Below are 24,638 nucleotides of genomic sequence, written 5' to 3'. Positions count from 1 at the left end.
AGCATTACAATGGCATAGACATTGCACAACTTCATATTCAAAACTTTGTCCTTTATACCAAGCTATTTTGTTATGTCTACCTTCATGTCTTCACATATGTCCCAAAATAAAAAACTATACTTTTTTCACTTAGGTTTAACACCTAGGATGTCATCTCTAATTGGTTAATTATTTTTCTAAAAATAAAAATTTCCTTAACTTAAAATACCACTTTTCTTAACTCAATCATGTTCTTCCTATGCATGCCAATAAATGTTAAACTTTTAATATCTTCGTCTATAATGCTTGTAATGACTCATTCTCCTTCATTTAGGATCATCATAACTTTTTATTTCTTCCCTCAAATGTGTACATGTCAGTTCATTGTCTATGATCTTCACAAACCAAAAAGGTGTATGTGATTATAGTTAAACTCTATGATACTTGAAAAAAATTTAAGTCTTCAAACCAAAACTATGTCTCCATGATATGTTTTCTTAATACAAATGATATGTTTCCATAAATGAAAACCTCAATACATTTCCATACTCACCTCTTATCCAATTTCCAACAATCTCCCCCTTTGGTAGTGATGGAAACACATGGGGAAATTGGATAAGTACCAAAAATGCAAAATTTTAAAATTGTGAAGTTGTTCACATGGCCATAGAAATTTTTCAAAATATGGATCATTTTCTATTATATACCATATTTGCATACTTATATCTCCTTATTAAAATACATACACTACTCCCCCTTTGACTCTACTCAACCTTATACCTCCTTTTACATATAGAATTTTCCATACATCACTCTCTCTTTGACATCAAAGACAAAGGTGAGTCAAAAAGCTATTTACAAGACTAAAAATTGATTTACATTCTTCTATGTTGATTAATTAGCAAAAGTGATCCCTTGACTGAATCTGACACTATGAGAAATGTGCATAGTCCATAAGATAATAACATTGTGGCTTAAAAGTCTAGATAGTTGAATTTCTCATATGATACCATTGCCTTCAAGCAATCATCCAGTTATTTTTGTACTATGTCAATATTTAAAGATAAGTGATCTCTTAACAAAGAGAACCTCTGCAATGTTTGGTCTTTGCTGACCTCCAACATTCTTCTCTCGTCGTAAATCTTGCTTATCCTTTATTCCAAGTGAATAATCTAATCATCTGCATTTTTTAGCTCCCTGATGACATTCTTCAATTCATCTTCCTTTCCCTTAATCTGTGATGTGAAGTTGTTCATATAGTCAAATGCTAGCACACATTTCTCATATAATTCCTTGTCTTCATGAACACATCTCTGCAACTCTTTAATGCAGATATCCAAGTTTGTTAAGTCATCTTTTACATTCTTACACACTTTGTTAAACAAATTTGCATCATGCTCAGCTTGTGCCTTGACTGTATCAACTTCAACTAAATTTTAAAATGATTGTCAAATTTTTCTAGCACTTTAGTTTCCTTCTTTTGTGGATTGGTCTAATTGATCTAAATATTCACCGAGCTTTCCATTTTTCCTATTATCTTCTAAAGAATCTCTTGAGTTCCTTTAATTTCTTTTCTCTTTTCTACAATCCTGTTGGTATCTAATGCACACAACTAACTAAGAATCTCTATCCCAAAATCCTCTAGTGTTTCCAGTGGAGTGCTACTCGTCATGCTTGCAATTAAAGATTCTAATGGTGATTTAGAAGAACTAGGTGTCTCTCTTCTTGTATCTTTGATAGGTGTAGCCATTCTTATGTCAGTTGTCTGACTATCATCTTCTTTCTTTTTTTTCCTACAAGGGATGATAATTTATATTATCTTTTTTCACTTTTTATTCCTTTTCTTGCTAACTAACAATTGTTTCTTTCTCTATTTCATTATATTTCAATTGAGGTGTAGAATGAGAAGTTTCTTGCACAATAATTTTCTAATCAATTTGTAACTTTGGATGTATTCTTTTAAGGACTTCAACCAATGTGGCTAGATCTTCTTCATCCTTCTTATCCTTTTCTTCCTTCTCCTCATCATCAGAACTTGGATAGTCAACCAAATTCTTTGTGGCCACATTGTCAACAATGTTTACTTAATCCTTGAATGGATCCTCGATCTCGTCAACAGTTATATGTGTGCTATCAATATTCATGGTATCAACATTTATAATAATTTTTGGTGGCTCACTAACTTATTCAATATTTACCTCTACTTCCTTGGCTTCTCTTTCTTTTGTCATTTTAGTGTTTGCATCTTCCTTTTCCTCTATTTATGTGGAAATGGGAACTGAAGATTTTGTTGCTACCCCTAACGCTAAGTTTCCCTCTCCTTCACTAGCCTCTAGTAAATCTGAAATTATCTTGTCTCTTGAAGTCTTCTCTAAAGTCATAGGAATGTCTACCTCTGATGCCCTTGATGGTTGTAATGCAGATAGAGATTTTGCCTCTTCATTTTCTACCTCATCACTATAGGCTCTTCTTACTGGTTCACTAAGAATCGGGTCAATAAGATTTTATGTCTCCTTAAGAACATCTTCTTTGTCCTCCCATAGTTAGTATTATTCTCATCATATCTCACACATGATGATTATAAAATAATTATCTCTTTATCTCTTTTTGATTCAATAATTATCTTCAAATATCCCTCAATTAATTCCTCACTCATCTCATATCCAATGTTAACCCTAAGAGATCAAAGTATAGTTTTGTGTTTTAGGACATGTGTGAACACATGACAGCCAAAAGAACAAAATAACTTGGCATAAAGGATAGAGTTTTGGATGTAAATTTGTGTGATGTCTATGACATTGTAATTGCATGTTTGAGCAGAGGGCTCGTCTTGCATACATTTCATATTGTACTACCACAACTCTGAATAGAGTTGTGGCTTCTAACAATGACCAAGACATTATATGGATGCAATAGACTCACAACAGGGTCAATATCTTTCACAAGATACTTTTGATTAGTGGATCATTTTGTAGGCACCATCCTCACTAGGTTTTCCCTAGTTAACAAATAATGGCGTGGTGAGTTGCATTGTGTTATTGCTATGTTTACTTTTCAATATATTTAATGATATCCATAGTTAGAAAGAAAGTTGTGAAATATTGATTTGCCCCCAACCTCCCTCTCAGTGTTTCCTATTTCTAACCATTGGTATCAATTACAGAAGAATTTTGAAGAAGCTCTTGAAGAACTTGATGCGATCACTAAAGAAAGAGATAGTCTGAAGAATAAATATAAAGAGGTTAATGCTACTATTAAGAAGTTGAAAAAAGAGATTGATCATGCCAATTCTTGGAAGAATGAGTCAAATGATTAAATCAAGGGAAGTGATGCAATTGCAAGGCTTAAGAAGGAAAATAAAATCTTGAAACATGAGCTAGAGATTACAAATCTAAAATTGAGTATGGAGGATGTTGACAAGAAGATTAAATTAGATTTAAGATCTAAGAATCATGGATAACTTTAGTGGCTAATATTTTCCATTTGGCTAAACTCACTCATCAGGGACCCTAGATTTGGCTAAATTTTTTGCACTTTCGAGGTCCCCATGTCACTTACACTTTACAAAAATTGGGTTCCACACTTAGGTTAATCGCCAATAATAATATAGAAGCATTTATATTTTAGTAATGACTTTGCCAATGGAATCTAATTTTTCTACATAGTAAATTAAATATTTTCGCCTGCAATTTTCAAGGCTTTTCTTACTTGATGGTCAGATTTGCCAATATTTGATAAAAATTTAACTTACACTACTGATTAAGTATGTAGATTTGACATGTGTCTCTATCCTAAAGACTTCATGAAACTTTCCATCCTTTCTCACTTTGCCACAAAATAGATTTGATTAGGGACGTGTCTTTACTTTGGAAACTCTCTTCAAAACTTGGTATCCTTTTGAAAGTTTAGCTTAAAATAGGATTTAGGCCATTGATTTAGGATCATCTAATGGTTTAAAATAATATGAGTGCTTCCCCCAAACCACCATTTATTAATTTGGAGGGAAACAATAATGATAAAAGTGGTCTAAGTTTAACCTTAAATTTTGATAATTAATTAGACTCCACATAATAATAATAATAAAATCATTGTTTCTAGGTATGTGTAGTTTTTTCCACGATTTTCATCAATAATGAAAGATTCACCAGGATTTTATAGAATTTTCATATGATTGAAAAAAAATTGCCAATAAAATTAAAACTTTTCCCACTTAAAAATAAAAATTCACCCATAGAAATTTAAAAAAATTTCATGAACTAATGTTCGATTTGCCAAAATTTTATAACTTTTTTTAAACGGGGATTTCTTAAAGTTATCCCTGCTAAGAATGCAGATTTGAAATTCAAGCTTATCAAGATGGCATCCAAACTTGAGACTTCAAAACTACAATTTGTAGGACTTGAGAGTACAATGTTGTTGTGAAAGGAGAGCTTACACAAACAAAGAAACATCTTGAGTAGTTATATTCAAGCAGTGAAAAGCTTGATGAGAATATCATGGCACAAAGACCTAGCTATGATAAGAATGATATTGGTTACTATGAAGGTGAAATATTAAGAGATCTAAAGTTACTAAGGAATTGGATATTGTTATCCAATAGACTAAACATTTCCAAGGAGATCTGAACAAAGAAGAGCCTAAGAAATATGAAGAAGTACCTAATCACTATGACCCACCTAAAGAAGTGGAGAGGCAATTCATTGGAAAATGTTTTGCATGCAATGAAGTTGGTCATATGAAGAAGGATTGTGCAGGTAAGTATACTAACCCTATCTCTGGATATTGTTATAATTGTTATGCTTATCGACATAGAGCTAGCGAGTGTAGAAGACCCAAATTTAATAATATATGTATCAAGGTACTAACCCCGCAACTAGTAGACCTATTGGTGCAAATAATGTCATAGGAAATGGAATCATGTGTTATAAGTGCAACAACTTTGGAAATGCATCAAGGTTGTCATTTATGGAAACATATCATTTGTATTAAGGCAACACATCATAGAGACACAATTTTAGTTTGAAGACTTAGAAAATTGTGATATAGAGTTTAATTGTCAACACATTCACCTTTTTGGTTTACGAATATCATAAACAGTAATTGGCACATGCGCACTTGAGGGAAGCAAGAACAAGTTAGGATTATCCTACATGCAAGAGCATGAGTCATTATGAGCAGAACTGCTGAAGATATTAAAGGTTTAACAATTACAGGTATGCATAGACAGAATAGGACAAAGTTAAGGAAAAAAAATTTATAGCAAAACAATTACTTAACCAATTAGGGACAATATCCTAGATGTTAACCCTAAGTGCGAAAAGTATAGTTTTGTATTTTGGGACACATGTGAAGACATGAAGGCCAACATAATAGAACAATTTGGTATAAAGGATAGAGTTTTCAGTGTGAAGTTGTGATGTTTATGACATTGTAATGTTATTATATTGTGATGTGAACTTAATGTTAGAGCAGAGAAAGATCGGAGTTGTGCAATGAAAGCATGGTGGGCTCATAACCCCTTGTTAGAGTGGGGTTGTCATTGTACCAAAAGATTGATCTGTTAGTATCTGATACAACCGCTCAACTTATAGTACACAGGAGGCGATTATGCCCTTGTCCTGAATCCCTAGGGGACCGTTGAACATTTTTCCAACAATCTCCCTCTCAAGGCTACCCGAGTGTTTGAGGTTTCAAACCTATGACCAAGCTCTGATACCACTTTGTTAAAATGGGGTTTCCATTACACCAAAAGACATATCTATTAGTGTCCGATACAACCACTCAACTTATAGTACATAGAAGGTAGTTAAGCCTATGTCACAATTCCTAAGGGGAGCGCAGAATATTTTTCCAACAATCTCTTCTCACTATTATTTCTTGATTTCTTGATGCCCTCAATACTTGCTAAAAATATGGTACCAAAATGAAATAATATGCCAAACATTTGACATCAACAACAAATAATATAACTGATGAACATTCAATACATGAGTGCATTTCTTTATTAGAAACTTGTAGATCAGTTATGCCAACAACCTCATCGTGCTCATGGACAGAGTCATCCAACCACACACACTAGGTACACACCCAAATAATGACTAACACACAAAATAATCAATCACAAAGCTCATGAAGAATTGTAGTGATCATAATAAATAAATAAAATAGATGGAAAAACCACAATGCAAGTACACCAAAGTCACTACTCAGATCTAGACATGGGATGGTGATGAGACTCGCGAATTGAGTGTCATCACATAGCACAAGGAGGCCCATATGGTCTCAAGCATTCCTTCTATCATCAAGAAAGCTCTTCTATGTTTGATTAATGTCCACAGACGGTTGGAACCTTGGGTCCCAACTCACCCTATAAAGTCACTCCATTGCACTACTCCACACCAAATGGTCAATAATACAATGCTCAACAAAACACAATGCAGAGAAATTTCATGTCATGTGACAAAGAGGAGGCAAGATATGTTTAATTGGACTCACTACGAGCCTGGGGGACATCGAAATAAGAGCATAGCTTAACTACACACCTAGAGATAGTCTAAGCATCATGCATCCACACAACAAATAGTTTCACCTCAATGGAAATCGAGAATAATGCAAGAAATGGCTATTAGCACATGCCATGAAAACACAAGGTTTAAGCTCACTCACAATTAAGGAACACTCAATTGTGTGCACTCAAGAGTAGGAACAACTCATGATCATGAATGCATTGGCATACTCATGATGCCAAGAGTTTGATCATACTACAAACCCTCAAAGACTCTCACAGAGCTAGAAAACATGATGAAAGTGATCTAAATAATGTGGCCATCACATACATGTAGCAAACACTCATGCTCAAAGCTCACTCAATTGGCCTTTTTCCAAGAGCATCGATTCCAAGGTAATTTTGATATCAACAAATAGGAACTATTTAAATCATAGGATTCCAAGGTCACAATTATAGAATTTGTTTGAAATCTCAAGTAATGAGAAAAATCCAAGAAACATACATGGACGAAATTTCAATCACAAAGAGGATCCATTGACGATTTGTCAAAAATAGCTACATATTTAAACTTAAAATAAAGCAAAGAGAAGAAAAACCATTTATTCTATGGTAACCAACAACGCATTGGTCAAATAAAATTCTCCTTCCAGACACACAAAAACAAATAGCATAACAGTATAAAAATAAAACATTTGAAATATAAAGAATCAAATCATAAATGGATTCTTAACCAAATAACAAAAATACAATGAAATTGTGGAGGGATACTAATTCTCAACCTACAAAAATAAAGCAATTTATTTCAATTCAAAAGACAAGGTGAAATGAAAGTTATATGAAGCCCTACCTCACCCAATGGTGTTAACATAAAAACAAACAACATAAAATAAATTCTTTTTGAAAACAAAAATGACGAAAGAAAAGAGGGAGCAATTGTGATGTAAAACCAACGAGCTTCTACCCACAAAAAAATTCAACAAGCAAATCAAACCCAATAAGCAAAAGATCAAATAAAATTCTCCTTCCAAACACACAAAAACAAGTAGCATAACGGTATAAAAATAAAATATTTGAAATATACAAAATCATACATGAATTCTTAACCAAATAACAAAAATACAATGAAATTGTGGTGGGATACTAATTCTCAATCTACAAAAATAAAGCAATTTATTTCAATTCAAAAAACAAGGTGAAATGAAAGTTATATGAAGCCCTACCTCACCCAATGGTGTTAACATGAAAACAAACAACATAAAATAAATTCTTTTTGAAAACAAAAATGACGAAAGAAAAGAGGGAGCAATTGTGACGTAAAACCAACAAGCTTCTACCCACAAAAAAATTCAACAAGCAAATCAAACCCAATAAGCAAAAGATTAGATATATCTCATACAATTTGGAGCAAAATCCAATTTCTCAAAATTTAAAAGTGTGAAAGTGAATCTTTTCCACAATATGAAGTAACCTTTGGATAAGAAGGCAAGAGAGTTGAAATTATATCATTTAAAATAATAAAATAAAAATCCATACACTTCTCAAAAACCTCATTGGATAAACTAATCCAAATCTAATTAAACAAAGTTCAACTCCTCATAAATAAAAGTGACACCCAAAACATTAAAACCAACATTTAGTTTATAATTCAACCGAGACAATTGCAGAAACTCTAAATACACAAAAATATGCAAATGAAGTCTGGGATGATGTCTAGATCTGTTCAAACATTAAGTGCAGTTGCTTGTAGTATAAATAGTCAAAACATAAACATGAATAGTCAAAGTACGCCAAATGAGATAGTTAGGGTTCAAAATTGTAAAATACAATTCACTTAAATTAAGCATCAAATAATTATTTATGATAAGACAAGCATATATTTATTAAAAAAATAAAAAAATATTCATCAATAATAAAGTCTCAATATAACAAGAAAATTAATAATCATGATAAACATGATCAGATGATCTCAAATACCAAAAACACCAATCATAAAACATGGTAACACTCCATAGTAAAACCATCATACAAACAATAACACTCCATAGTAAAATCATCATACAAACAATAATCAAATGAAAATGACTTGATACAATATAATCTATAATCTAACATCTACATCAGCAATGATACCTACAAAAAAAAAAATTGCTATAACACAATGTTGCACACAATGCAGATATCTAATCACAGCAGACAACTAGTCGCCGAATACAGGAGTCCAACTCGGATCAAAATAACATAGAACAGATCACAACCATGAGAGGCACGACAAGCCCATATACATATGAAATACTAGGTAGGGTTTTTCAATGCTAGTGGAATATCACTAGGGAAAACATACTGTAGGATTTCGAAGCAGCACTATTAACAGTCTGTTTACCTACTTATCTATTAACAGTCTGTTTACCTGGTAATAGTCCACCTAGCACTGAAAATGCCCTAATGGGCAAGAAATCATCCGTTTTAAATTGTTTAGAACTCGGATATGTTATTGAATGCCAGTAGTGTAAGATGGAGGTCGTACATAGCTTAACCCACTATCTCATATATATAGAGAGACAGATCAAGAAAGTTGACTCAAATGGGTAAAAATATTTACGTAACTAATCATAAGACCAAACTTTTCCAATCATTACACAGTTTAAAACTTGAGGGTGACAATAAAATTCAACACAAATTGCCCGGAGTGTAATATTATTAGCTGGCAGAATATTATATTCTCCCCCTTAACTGCCTAAAATAATAACCTAATTGACACTATATTAAATCAGTGGGTAATCGCCTAATTTGACAGAGTTTAAAACATCGCCTCTTTTTAAGGTTTTAATAAGTCGTCAGGTCTTTTAAAATGAGAATTTAAACAGCCATACTATATGCCGATGTTGCGTGAAGTAATATATATCTCCGCCTTGTTCTCTTCTAGAATATTGTAATTGAAGACACTAAAATCTCTCTCTAAGCAAATCATTCCATATCCGCTGACTCAAGAGAACATTATTTTAGTAAACAATATTATTAATTATCTATAAAGTACTAACAATTAATGGCAAGATGGGCGACACATTAGATCTCTTTTTTTTATAGATGGAAAGAATGACATGTACAGATATCATATCTGCACATTATTGAAATTGAGAGGAGTGCATTAAAAAATTCAAGTACAATTATCCTCGAGTTGAATGGTTACTTCCAATGCGTAAGCTAAAAGTCATGTACCTGAAGATTCCGTCGCCCTGAAACAAATACTCATAAATGACGAAATGTATCTCTCAAGCCTTTTCGAATTTTTGGACGTATGCAGGTTTTGAAAAACTGAGCATATTATATGCACTCTTGCATTTTGCCAAAGAAAAACAAGCATCCAACATTTTATTTTAATTTTCATAGAAATCAATGTAAAGTATTTCAATGATTTTTTACAAACCCATATGGGCAAACTACACAGAACAACAAATTTCTGAATCGTCTCTACCCAATTAGTGGGAGAAATTGACTGCACTTTCATTTTTATTGGACTTGTCACATACTAATATCAACAATTTACTCGTTAATCACAAGCCAACAATATTAACGGTTTGTTCCGTTTATGAAGAGGCTGGGGCTTTGCAAACTGGACATTGATTCTTCTGAAGTAGCCATTGCTTGATACAGGGAGAATGATAACTGTGCTCACAACTTAGCCGACCCAGTTCTTCTCCTTCTTCATACTCTTCCTGTATGTATTGAGGTATCAATAGTTATATTTTGACCCTCTTAAAGAAGTTGGGAATGAAATATACATTTATAGAAAATAGGAGATAAATCTAGAGCATTACAATATATGCATATTACATTAAAAGTTTTGCAGATATCATTGAAATATGAAAATCATGTGTGAAAAATCCATCACCCTCTTAAGCTGAAACCACCACCTCAAAATCCAGTACATAATAATTTTAGGATTTGAACAGTGCACATTATTTGCTCTAGCATACCTGACAAACACAACATTTCACTTCGCTTTCCGGATAATTCAGGTCAGCAACTGCTCCATCCGAAGAAAATACAACTCTCTTCAGACACCTTGAAATAGTCTCCTCAGTAAGCCCTGTACTAACACTGCCGATTCGCTCCTCCAGAGCTAAAAGCTCCTGAATGAATCAAGAGTATAATAGAAGTTGTTACTTAGAACTAAAAGCTCCTCAATGATTCAAGAGTATAATAAATGTTGTTACTTAGAACTTGGGAAATTAAATCGGCAATGTCAAACATATATGCTAACAATTCAATCTTCAAAGATATTGCCCCAAACAAACCTCATATGACATGTTATCAATATCAAGCCGCATGTCACTGTGTTGGTCGTGGAGATTTATCCCACCAAATAACAAATTTGCCTCCAGCATCAAAACTTGCTGCCATAAGTAAGAATTTGTTTTAATAAGTAGCATTATAGCAGATAATTAAAAGAATCTTTTCAACAAGCAGTGAAAAATAGAACATTACATACATAAAGAACCATATGCATTTGAATTTGAATACATCCAACTTTACCTCATATGTTAAATCTTCATCTTGTTCAATCCGTTCCAATGCCAACAGTACCTAAGAAAATATAGACAATATTTAAAGCTCGGACATGAATGCAAAATAATGGGCATGATAGAATTGTAATTGTCAAGTAATTATTTCCAAATAATTTTCCCCACAATTCTACCATAATCTCAAAGTAGTAAATCAAGCACAAAAAGTCAAAAATTCAAAGCGATGTATTGACTTCTGTCTCAATTCTCAGGAGTCAAGTCCCTTCTGACTCACAAAGTAATAGCAATTTTAATGACAACTTAATTTTTACATAATCCCCACTCTCTGTTTGCACATTCAAAATTCAAAACCGCAAACAACTCTCCAGCCATTTGAGATTGCCTCTACATTGAGATTTATATTTCAGGGAGGTTCTTCATTGAAGAATTATTCTTAAAAGATTTTTTTAGCCGCGAAGTCCTCTCTTACTCTCCCCAAAAAAATTCAATCTTTTTCTGGGTTTAAAATCCCTCAACTTACATGACTCTCCCACCTTGACCCTTTTTCATGACAACTCTCACTTTACTATCTGATTGTTCTCTCATTTTCCTTTCAACTTGCTTTTCATCATTCTCCCTCTTCTGATTTCCTCTTTTCTTTCCCATTCAGCATTCCTTAATGTTTTAATCACTATCCTTCCTCCTCTTAGCCTCATCCTTCTTAGCTGATGATTCTCATCTATTTCTTTAATTTTATTGTTATTTTTAATCAAAATTTAATTTTTAATCTTTACATCTTATTCTGGTAACCTCTATCACCCATTTGATCCGTTTCAACTGTCCCCACATCTCCCCAGAAATTTATCCTTTCGGCATCTAAACCACTAAAAAGTGACCAAAACCTGAAATCTTCACATTCATTTGCCTCTAACCGTCATGATGGATTATGGAGTGTGATCTGAAACATCATTTTTATAATTACATGTTCAAAACTTAAAAAGGCAATACATTTTTTTCTTAAGCAGTAGATATTCCTCAGATAACAGAAATATTAGAAATGGAAACAGATAGTTCCATCCAACAAATGTCTGTTCCAGCTCTCACCTTTACTTTGTTTTCCGGCATTGTTTTTGACCTTGGGAACTCCTTTTATTGAAACACGTGCTTGTGTTAGTTTTATGAGGATAGCTGCAAATGTAATTGCACTGCCTGTGTTTTCCAAATGGCAGATACCTCTTATTTAAATTGAGAATAAGCCATGAACATCAACACTCCAAACATCAACACTCCCTCTTAGCTAGGGAGGATAAACATACCTATTACCTCAAAGTAATATCAGGTTAACAAGATTAAGGATATCTTTTATCAGAAGATATCACATTTGATATGAAGAATATTGGTCTCCCAAAATATCAACGTATGATATTCACCAAATACTTAATAAGGTTTGATATCACATCTGCCATTGAAAGTATTGGTCTCCCATAATACATGATATTCACTATTTACTCAAAAATGTTTGATATCACATCTAATATCATGAGTATTGACCTTCCAAAATATCAATGATATTCACCAAATACTCTTTAAGTAATGGTCTTCCAGAATGTTGAGATGCAAGATATTCACTAATACCGTGAGTAAAGGCCTTCCAGAACATCAAGTCGCATGATATTCACCAAGTACTCTATGAGTAATGGCCTTCCTGAACATCAAGTCGCATGATGTTCACCAAGTACTCTGTGTAATGGCCTTCCTGAACATCAAGGTGTGTGATATTCACCAAGCACTCTATGTAATGGCCTTCCAAAATATCAATATGCATAACATACACCATGTACTCAAATATGTTTATAAGCGCACACATTCTCATAATGCGGAGCATATAAACATCCACCATGCAAAGTATAATCTATCATGATCTGCATAGACATCATAAGATATCCATTATTTGCATAGACATCGTAAGATCATCATAATAGAAAATTAAGTTATTATAAAAATCACCTTTCAATAACTTCTGCAAATAAAAGTGATAATCATTTGGAAGTCGTCACTTCCTAATGTACACAGTGGATAGGCCCATAAAAATCACATAGTCACGAGGTATATTCATGAATCACAATCCTCTTGACTACTACAATTTGTTGATCACTGGAGAATCCATCTCAACATGGTTTACTCCCTTTGAATCAATATGATTGAGATCACTGAAGGATGACTGAATCACATCCTCTATCTACTCCCTCTCTTTCAAGGTTGCTTCTAATGTCAACCTCCCCCTAAATCTCACCTCCCTCTTTTTTCTGCAAGAACATTCTCAGAGGAAAAGATCAAGGTATATAGCTTGTATAGAAATGTAAATAAGAAAGAGAATACTATAATACCCAAGGATAATAATTTTGCATAATAAGATCATTTTAATATAATATAGATCTAACTTAATCTATATTTTCAACATATTGTTTTCCTATTAAAGCTAGTGGGGCTTGTCATGATAATCGGAGGTCAAGGGATCTTACCTCACATGATCTTGATCCCCTCAGACCATTTGACTTGGCATTAGCGGTTCCTATCACTATGCAATGAACACTGCATGAGTTGTCCCACCTATCCTAGTCAAATTTCAATTCTTCCAACGGCTTTGTATCCTCTTTGGTAGTCTTTCTTAATTTCCTACATACTAAATCCTATCCCTTGTTTGATCAACTAAGCACTCATCAAAGTTTGTGCCTGATCCACATGTACTGACTTCGTCGAAGATCAAGGCAAGGTGGTGGACAATCTTGCTTTATATTATAACCTATATCGTGTAATTTTGAGACTTGGCATTTCATTTAACAGTACCTATGATTCGATCTTATACGGTAATGTGTTTGGTAATGTTGTCCCATTTCAAATATAGATTGACAACACCTCCTTGCCATGGTGTGTGTATGAGATGCCACCATTTCTCTTGGATATGAACTTTAGGTGTTCGTCCTTTTCTTCTTATATATTTTAACTCTAATTAATAGTTTTATAAGATTCCATGAATAGTATCTGCGATTTGCAATTTTAGAAATTCGGCATGGGTAATATTATATTGGGGTTCTACTTTCTTGTTGCTGGTAAGTGGACTGTCAAATCTTAATATTAATGATTCTCCCTCCCAACATGTATGTACAAATAAATAGAGGACGTTCTTATTTTCATATTGATGGAAATAGAGTTTTGACAACTGAATTTAGTCTGCTCTTAATTCATCGAGGTCTCAATGAGTTTTTTAATTATAATTTTCATACAAGTTCTATAGCTGACTTCCTTTTATCATTTCTTACATTTGCAGCCTGCTCTGATACCATGTTAGTTTTATGAGGATCGCTGCAAATGTAATCGCACTGCCTGTTCAGTCTGTGTTTTACAAATGGCAGCGACCTCTTATTTAAATTGAAGTGATGAAGGGACATGTCTATTCATTAATCAGACAATTAATATAATAAAAATTTAATCATTATATATATATATATATATGACAATAAACTTATATATATAATTATATCTCATATATAATTATATATAGGTTTATCCGACAGAAGCTACCAAACATCAAACAGCTTGGTCAACAAATTAGTGGGCCAAAAACTCATCGACGTGCAAAATAATGCCAACCTTCTTGAGACTTGGACTACACCCCACACCCCATATATTAAGATTGAAATGTTGATATTACACTTGGAAGTTTAAACTAGCATAGTTATTAGTTACCTTATGTACATCTATCTAAAAAATTACATCAACTATAAAATTGCAAGTTAAATTATTTTTGTTTTTATAATTATTAGTTGTTCTATTATATTAGATTATTATACTTAAAACAAATATTATTTGAAATTATTGTCAAATGGGATGTGGTCAACTTTTGTTTCTCAAGTTGATAAGGGTTTTCCAAAAAATGATACCTTGGTGCAGTTATCCCCACCGTAGTTGAAAGGAAGCAGCATACCCACAAGTCAAACAAGGAAAAGCTACAATTTTTCAAAGATGCTAATGAAGAAAGGAATTTGGAAATGTCAGTGAAAGGAACATATTGTATAAGCATCAATGATTTATAAAGGAGAAAAACGACGATAAATCTCAAATTGGCCTAAATATGGGATGACCACCAACAATAGCAATAACAAAATGAACCAAAACAAAGGTAGGTAATTTGGCCTTCCTCAGACTGTAACATTATAAAGAAAAAATCCTTAATAAGAGGAAATTTAAAACTCAGAAACAGATATTATGAAACTTACAAGGTTTTGGAAATAGTAATTCAAGTTTCATATACACTAAGACATCAACAAGCATTACACCTTTCATGTTGACTGGAAAATGTGTTCAATACATTGCTACCTTTGCACGATAAGGTTATGTCATCCCTGCTCTTTAGCAACTTTTGGTAGCCAGGGAAAGGTAGACAAGCTCTCTAAGGATCTAGAAAAACGCCTTCAAAAATGGAAAGATTTGCCTCCCAAAAGATGCCATATGGGAGGGAGAGAATTATAAAATATGCTGAAGCAATCAAAGATGAACTAGGCATTGATTATGGTGTCTTGGAAAATCTCTTCAAGATTATATAAAAGTACATGTATTAACATTTTCAAGTTGGTTGTAAAGAAATTCAGAGGTAGTTATGTTGGTTGTAGAACAAAGAAGTCAAGACTACATTGCAAGCAATTCATGCAACCAAATAAAAAGACCAATTCATGAAATCAATGTTCAAACTTGCTGGAGAGTGGTTCCTGTCACGGGTCACCTTATTTACTGTTTTGAATTCTCAGTTTTGTGATAGTTAAGCTTCATTGTGTGGGTCAAATTAGTCTAGCATTATTTAATATTCTCGTACACATAGTAGATCTGCTTTTGTCTATCTCAAGCTTAAGTTTAAAAATAGAAAGAAAACAAGTCTCAGACATACATTTCATCCTTCATATCTCAGGCACTGTTTCTTTTTTGATAAATCAGTCCCCTCTTTGGTTTAGATTCCAATATTTAAACAACCGAAGGGAAGGTTGAATGTCTACGAGAAAAACTTGAAATCTCTGATTTAAGTGAAATATATTGTTTTTCCTGTTTGTTGTGCATTCCTATTGGTTCACAAAGACGAGATTATCCCATATGCCAAAAATGAAACAGAGAGAGAGTGTGTGTAAAAAAGCTTCAAGCATCAGAGTAGAGGCATATGATTCCATGTTGATCGTCAAATGTAAGACTAGTTCTTCAGCAAGTACAGCTGATACTACCCTTGAAAATAGGTCATAGTACCTTTGGATGTTATTCACCTTAATCGGTGCTCCCACCTTCTCAAAAATGTTCACCTATCACATTGTTTAATATTCTTGGTTTTGTTAATTGTAAATACTGAGATTCATATAGTTGTTCAAATTATTCCTTGTTTGATCTCGTTCAAAAAGACTCTTTATCTGTTTTAAAATATACTTCCAGATTTGGCACAAATAAAGAAAAACAAATTGCCCCTTCTCTTTTAGCCTTCACAGCTCAAGTTCTGGATTGTCAAAATTAGTTCCGTGTAGCTAAGATTTCAATTCTAATATCAGATATTCAGATTCAAATAAGAACGAAAATTTGCAATGCCACTTTATGTATGGCTTTAAATTCCTGGTTTTGATGATGGTCATGTTTCATTGAGCAGTTCTATCACACCTATGGTGTTCAAATACATTACTAATGTTTTCATAGCTTAAGACTAGGTTCAACAAAAACTATATTCCCATCTGGTCCCCAATTTTTTTTGCAGAGGTGCCCAAAATGTCAGTGAAACATCCCCCGCCATTTGTGGACAGCTGGAGACTTAGCCATCCACTGTGCCTGGGAACCCAGGAATTTTATTTTTTTAAAAGAGGTTTTTTTAATTTCATTTGCTTCTACCCACCTGTACGAGAATCAAAGAAAAATATACGAATTTCAAATGTAAGAGAATCAAATATATGAGAATCAAATATATGAGAATCAAAACCGCCAACCTAATTTCACATGTATGAGAATCTAATATATTTAATGAAATACACATCAAAAGTTACAGTTGTTTAATTTTTTAAAGCATGCCAAGTCTGAGTTTCAATACTATGCTTGAAAAGTTCCATTCTTGAGTTTTGAAATTTAAAAAAGTGCACTATCTTTTTTTCCTTTCTATGATTGTACTTTTTTTGCTCTGAAAATGTTTCCTATTTGGCACTGACCAGAGCGGCTACTATTGGATGATCCACTTCTGCCAGAGGGTGATCTCAGATGGTTCCAAGCCTTTGGATATTGATAGCCCATAGTCTTTTCTGTTTGATACCTCTCTCTCTCTCTCTCTCTCTCGCTCTCTCTCACACACACACACATCCCCTAAAAATGACCCTCTATGAAATGTCACGGAAACACATGCCCTTCCATGCCCCTATTCTCATCCCTCAGATGTGGTGGAACATAGACCAGCAAAAACGTCCCAGATTAAAGCCATGTTCACAAACAGACCTGTTTAGTTTAGACTCCAAAAGTTTTATCAGACAGATATTCAGAGTTTCAGATTTAAACTGTAGATTCAGGTGCAGATTTATCCAATTATGGCTGCAGATTCATATTAATAAGTTCAATACACATGATTATTAAACTTACATAGGGACATTACATAATTCATGACAGAATATCTACAGAACATTCCTCCACACAGCAGTGGCATCATGGAATGAATATAAGAAAGGTAAATTTATTACACATTGTCTGCAACTGCATATTAAATGCAGTTGGATCCCTATACAACCAATAACATTGATCAAGTAAGGAAAACGTTCAGATCATAAGTCAGGGATTTGTGTATCTATGTGACTGATATGAACAAAATTCCTATTCAAATAATAAATTTAAGAAATATCAGAACACTATTTTAAACATACATGCTCAAGTCTAGTTATTATTTCTAACTCTGTGAAGAAGACCATAAATGCAATAAGGGCGAGGCCTGTGTAAATCCAGCCAATCAGACAGTCCCAAGACAGGATAAAGATCAGCGACCCCGAGCGAGTTGCCAACATGTCCAAGAAAGGTTTAAGGGCTTGGATCTATAAAAACCTTGAGGGAAACCATTGAGTTCGGTGTCTAAGCAACCTATTGCATTTCAGCATTCTCATAAATGGGAATAATAACCAGGATAGCAGGATCTTCTCAATTCACATATATAGCTTATTACTAATTTATCTATAGTTGTTATCTTTAATAGCATGAGTTAATATAATTCAATTTAATAAGTTCATTACACAAAAATAGTTAAACTTACATGGGGGCATTACATAAAAGAACCTATTTAGTGACTAGAATTGTCAACCCAGAACAACCCAGCTCTCAATCTGGAACTCCTAAAGGCAATTGACAAATAGATGTTTTGGACATGGGAAATAAGTTCACACAATCAAGCATGAAGACATGTCCAGGTAAAATAAAAGCAGAAAAGAGTACCTCTGCTAATCCTTCCATGGTATGATGAGGACGCCTGTCATTTTCAATGGAAAGAGTTCTGAAAGCCCTGCGTCCATTTATTTCAGGATGGGAAACCATGGACCTTTCAAGAAGTGCATCACTGCCTGATGCTGATCTTACAAAAGCTGTGCCATCACAGAAGCTTGGAGAACCTGTACCGATTGCAGATGCTAGTGATGGTGAACCAGATGAATGCAGCAATGGGGTTGCACGAAGAGGAGTAGGCCCTGAAAATGGTAAAGCTGCAGAGGAGCTTGAAATTGTCTGTTGTCGAACAGTTTGTGGCACTGGTGGCAGTGGAGGTGCCCTTGTAGGTGCTGGACCAGACATAATAGACAAATTATTGCCCATCTCATCCTCTCGCAAAAGGCTGTAAGAACTACTGCCTGAATCTGTACAGATGCTGTTGGGCCTACTTGAAGATCCTCCCGGTCCCAACAAATGCACGCCTGCTACACTATTTGATGTCCCCCGCCTAGTTGTAACATTAAGTCTGTTTGCTACCCTCTCCCCCAAAGTGTAGGCCAAACCTTGTGAGGCATCATGCCTTCTTTGCAAAGCACCCAAGGAACTTCGTCCCCCTGTTGAGGAAGGGCTACGAGCCCTATGTCTGTTACCAAGCATTCCATTTGATTCTAATGCATGCATACTACTACTACCACTTTCACTTGAATGCCTTGACTCCATAATAGTGTCCCCTCCAAGGATTTCATGAGAACACCATGCATCAGGTTGTGTGACCCGGACTGTTCTCCTAGAGGTTCGAGGAGTTGAACTCGCCTGATAATGTGGGCCAGCTCCTAGTCCATTCCGGATGGTTCTCTGCGAAACTGGAGTAACTGTATTGCTTGCCACCGGCACCTTCCCCTTATGTTGAGCCCTTACTGAATCACGGCCATCAGGGACTCTCCTACCTGAATCAGTCCTCCTGTTGCCCGAATGCTCAGAGAACCGAGAATTGGATGAACCATTTGAAGAGATGGCATCAGATGCTGATGTGCACCCAAATTTACTAAAATTACGCCTACTCCCCCCCACTGTGGAGGACATCCCAACATATTTATCTTTTGATCCGGGTCCAGTACCTGTGGTACAACTTTCTTGAGAAGAACTTTTGCCTCCAACTTGGTTTGCACTTCTTAGAAAAGAAGTCTTACGCTTGGACACGGATGGCCTAGAAATATTTATTTCCTCGTCAAGAGTTGTAGGAGTGCTATTTACCTGGTCTACTACTCCCCTTATCAAATTCCCCTGCTCTTGACACCTTTGATTTGTAAGGGGGGCAAAATGTAATAAAGAATCACTGCTGCTACCAGCATCAACATCAAATAAATCTCCTGTCATTGATGATACTGTGGCAAAGGAATCATCTGAAGTATTATCATGATCAGTTTCAGAAACGATTGATGGACATGGTGCATCCGTCACAAAGCTTGATGAAAAACTAGTAGAAGGACCTACTCCTAACTCTGCATGCCCAGTTTCCTCCGTACCAATCCACACTTGCTGGTCATCCTCATAAATTAAATCTGCCAACCTTCTATTCACATTCCGTGACTCTGATTCATTCCAACTTCCCAGTCTATTTAGACACCTGCTAGAAACAACTCTTGGTTCTTTCCTTTCAATATTTGCATTTCTATCAAAAGGACTTCTGATTCTAGGAAATGCCTGCGAATCCTGACGAAAATCATACTCAGAATTCGACCCTTCAGAGGATGTCAAATTGGATATCTCTGCTAGACCAAGCCTACTGCTGTTGCCTGCTCCTCCCATCTGGAATATTTGCCCAACATGCCTTAGCTGACCTAACCCACTAGGCATATTTCCTGTTGAACTTGACTGCCCTGAAACACTAGAATTTGAAGAAGCCCTATATGTCTTCCTTAGTTTAGCTGTACTAGAAGAACTCAGTTTAGGAACTGGTAGATCTGACTTTTGGGATAATGGTTTACTGCTGGAAGGCCGTGCATCAGGTTTGGAAGACTGCCCCAGTTCCTTATCTTCAATGCCATTGGACTTTATGGCAGGCACCCTGACACTACCTCCAAATCTTGTTGAAAAACGAGCAGTTCTTGCCTCCTGATTCAGCTCTGCAGAAGCCAAATGAGGACCATGTCTACCAACTGCAACTGTTGTTACACTTCTTCTGCTCGGAGGATCATCCATAATGGTGCCCAATATGGTAGTACTAGGACAGAAGAAAAGAAATTCCAGCCAATGTATAAGATTGTTTCTCAACCAGCGTCCTTCAGTTTAGATAAAACTTATGGTGCTTCCCATAGAACAAGAATGAACTTTTCTCCTGTAACACAAATGTGTAGAATGCAAGAGAAAACAATCAGTGCATGTAACACTGATACATGTTCAAAAGCAATAATATTGCACTAGTTGAAAAAAGAATATTTCAGAAGAACTATAATATGCAACATTATTCATCCTTTTAATCATTAAAATCTAAAGACCATATTAAGAGCAATGTGCCAGCAATTCAGCATATGAATATAAAGTTGTTAACAATTCAAACTAATATTATTGTCTTGATTCATAAGGCAGCAAAATACGTTCCTGAGCACAAACATTACCAGAAATGTTGGCATGTTTACCCAGAGTATCACGGCATTGTCCACATTAAGAGATGCAACATGGAAAAACTTGGGCAATATTGAATGGCTAATTTTTTTACAAGAAAATAGAAAACCAAATGAGATATAGCTTGCATCCACAACAAGGCAAAGCTTCAAACCAAGTAAGTAAATGACATGTTTGATTCATTAAGAATGTCTAGTCTTTCACATAAAGCTTCACAAGTTTGATTCATTCGTGCCCCTCAACCACAAGCAAATGCTTCTCAAGACAGTCAAAGTTTGAAATTTATACTGAAAATTCCTAAAGAAACATCTTTATTAGGATTTGAAAAAGAGTCACCAGGCACCTTTTTCAATCTAGCTAAAGACAGAATAGCACAAAATTAACAAAGCATGCCGAAATAGTAATCACATAAGCAAGCCTGTCACACATGAACAGTTTGTTCAATGGCCCTCTTCTACACAGAAATCAAAACCACAATCTAAACATTTAAACACATAGGCTTGACCATTACATCCTTAATATTTAAAAGGTCATTTGGAAAAATAAAATGACTTTACAATGCTAATTTGACAAAATCATTTTAAAATTCTAACGCGTGAACAGTTATTGGTAGCTTGTATTGTGTGTGCTAACTGCACAATACGGATTTGATAATCTACGGTATTCATAAGCATTCTGGACTCCAGTGTTTTGTAAATTTTAAAATCAGACAGTTGATTTTTACCTAACATAAAAAATAAAGAAGACAAAAGACTTACATAAAAAGAACACCTTAGTGATCACAACCAGAGCTTAAATGTATAAGATGATTGTTCTCATCAGCACTAATTATAAACTCACTTCCCTGATGTCCGCACTTCTTTATATCTGTTTTGGGGTAATCCTTTAAGCATTAACATTAAAAACGAGTACAGTCCTGGAATTCACAACCCTATGCAATAGGTTATAGCATAATAATAATGTGAAACACTACCCTATATATACAAAACAAAATAACTTATTACTGATCGAGAAATCAGGCTAGCTGAAATCATATACTCATAAAATCTCAAGCCTTCAAGAAATTGCAATAAACAATATGACAAAAGTATGTTAACGGGTGCACTCTAAAGTATGCTCCAGTATATCCCACACTAATGAAATATAATTCAAACAGCTTTATAGTTTGTATTGCTTGATTTTCTCTGAAATACAACCTTACATTAATAGAACCCAATAACAGTAGCTCAAACAGGTCTGGTTATTCGTCGGCGTCATCCACAGACAGGATTACTCAACAGGGAAATTTTAAGTAATGGAATTTCTTTGCAATAGTGGGCAAATCTTATATATACTTCCTACCATTAACGGAAATTTTACGGAATTGAGGTAATGGTAGACAAATCTTTTTAGTTCAACAAAATAAGAGAATACGTGTATATGCAGGCGGATTTCGGTGGAAAGGCGTGAAATTTATAGTTAATTGCAAGAATACTTTAGCATCTTGGATTGGTTTTAGTAGAAGCAGCAGTATAACATAGATATCGGCATATATGCCTTTCTTAAGCTGATTGCAACATGATAAAGCATAAATCTAAACCAGCAACATCATACTCAGAAATTTAAAAAAATAAGAAAGGGAATTTTTAATAGAAAGCGTCGAGAATAATGAAACAGAATTTCAATACAATACATTTCATCTTCATCTTACAGAGAAAATGGTTTTAACACAATTATACTAACCGGAATTTGAGAAAAGATGGCCTTCAAAAAGATACTCTACTAACAACAAACACTCGTATTTCCTCACCGTATTAAGACATATTTTGCTCTTGATTTCGCCGTGAGGCAATCAATCTCAAACTGAACCACCAGGACAAAACATACAGCAAGAATTGAAGCCAGCGAAATTACCATGAAAATCCCTGAAACAGCAGGCAATTGATTGATTGGCTTTCAAGCAGCAACTACACGCAGCCGCTCAAATTCAACAAACACCAAAACTGATTCCCATGAAAAAGCATCTCTCGCAATAAACACCGATCAAAGCCCTAAAATCCTTGCGCTTGATTAAAGAACCTCTAAGAGATAACAACAAAGCACAAAAGCAACAAATTAGCCGATTGAAATAGAAAGAAAACAACACAACTACTCAAACTACACTGACGAAGAATCCTAGAGATTCCGCAAACGGACCGGTAAATTCAGTGGTGGCGTCGGCAGGCAAAATTTCAACAATCTCTACACCGCACCTGCCCCCATTCATCAGAGCCAGCAGCGGCAGGGGAAGTTGATGATTCTTATTGCGGTAGAGGAAGATCCCTTTGTTTTTTCCATGCCTGGCTTGGTGGATTCCTACGCCACGGTCGTCATTTGCAACAGAAGATTCACAACACGCTGCAACGGAACAGAGGGAGAGATAGAGATTAGGACGCCGTAAATGGTGGCCCGTTCCCGTGTTGTACTGATCAACACTATTCACCTTACACGTGTCTCCCCGCGTTTGCCGGCCTCCGACGAGCCCCGGTGGCCGTTGATTTCATTTCTCCGGGAACGGATTACGAGGGCTTTTTAATGCTTTCTTTCCGTTCATTCAATGCATATTGTTGTTTGGTTTGGCGTAAGCTTTTGGGTATGTTTGCCTTTTTCCACCTCAATTCTTTCGGACTCCACTTGGACGGCACTCTCCTTCAACTTGTGGACGAGCCGCCTTTCCTTGCCTTCGCTTCTCTTCTAGGGTTTTGGGATTCTCAGTGTGGTGTGGTTCGGTGTGTGGTATCAATGGTTTTCCTATTTTTAATCTATATTGTATAAATACAATGGTTTTCTTATTTTTAGGAAGTATTTTTGGGTTTAGGGATAGCAATCGTGGGGTCGTATTGGGTCTTGTCTTCAACTTCAATATACGAACATTTAACGATGATCTTCTAGTTGTGGGTCAATGAGTTTGGCTCAAAAAATTAGGACCTCGTCTTTGACATAAAAACATTCAAAACTAACATTCTAGTAGTGGGTCAATAAGTTTGACACCAAAAAAACTAGAGTTTAATCTTGATAGTAATATTACAATTTGACTTGCGTAAAATATATTTTATTTATCAATCACACTCCAAACATTCAAGAATAGCATTCTAGTAGTGGTCCAATAAGTTTGACACAAAAAACTAGAGTTGAATCTTGATAGTAATATTACAATCGACTTGTGTAAAATATCTTGTATTTATCAATAATACTCCAAACATTCCACAATAACATTCTAGTAGTGGTTCAATAAGTTTGACACAAAAAACTAGAGTTGAATCTTGATAGTAATATCACAATTTGACTTGTGTAAAATGTCTCTTATTAGTTCTTGCCACAGGTAGGACACTATAGCATCCAGTAGATGTTTTAATTAATTTTTATTGAACCGGCCAATTTTCAGAATTTTTATTTGTTTCTATTCAAATATAATGTTTGTTTATAAGAACTTTGTGAATATACAAATTTGTACCATAAATAGTCAGTGTTGACTTTTTTTCAAAACTTATGATTGGTCACACAATAGAGTTTATGTAGTGCCTCTCCCATTTGAC

General features: G+C 34.8%; 1 protein-coding gene across 1 annotated transcript; it reads right to left on the bottom strand.

Moving 5' to 3' along the window:
- Nucleotides 1-9,825: 9,825 nt before the first annotated feature.
- LOC149565543 (uncharacterized) lies at nucleotides 9,826-23,496 on the bottom strand. The gene is made up of 7 exons (XM_089819060.1): nucleotides 23,260-23,496; nucleotides 22,978-23,144; nucleotides 18,472-20,797; nucleotides 11,021-11,071; nucleotides 10,783-10,881; nucleotides 10,462-10,617; nucleotides 9,826-10,200 (listed from the first exon to the last, which is right to left on the bottom strand). The coding sequence occupies exons 3-7, from the start codon at nucleotides 20,659-20,661 to the stop codon at nucleotides 10,072-10,074; spliced, it is 2,625 nt and encodes an 874-aa protein (XP_089675186.1). The 5' UTR covers nucleotides 20,662-20,797; nucleotides 22,978-23,144; nucleotides 23,260-23,496; the 3' UTR covers nucleotides 9,826-10,071.
- Between the last annotated feature and the right edge of the window lie 1,142 nt (nucleotides 23,497-24,638).

Source organism: Cupressus sempervirens, chromosome 3 (genome assembly GCF_028749045.1).
Source record: "Cupressus sempervirens isolate cs-2001-9-10 chromosome 3, ASM2874904v1, whole genome shotgun sequence".
Classification (NCBI taxonomy): domain Eukaryota; kingdom Viridiplantae; phylum Streptophyta; class Pinopsida; order Cupressales; family Cupressaceae; genus Cupressus; species Cupressus sempervirens.
The sequence above is the reverse complement of the archived record's forward strand: the minus strand, read 5'-3'. Positions and strand labels throughout refer to the sequence as shown.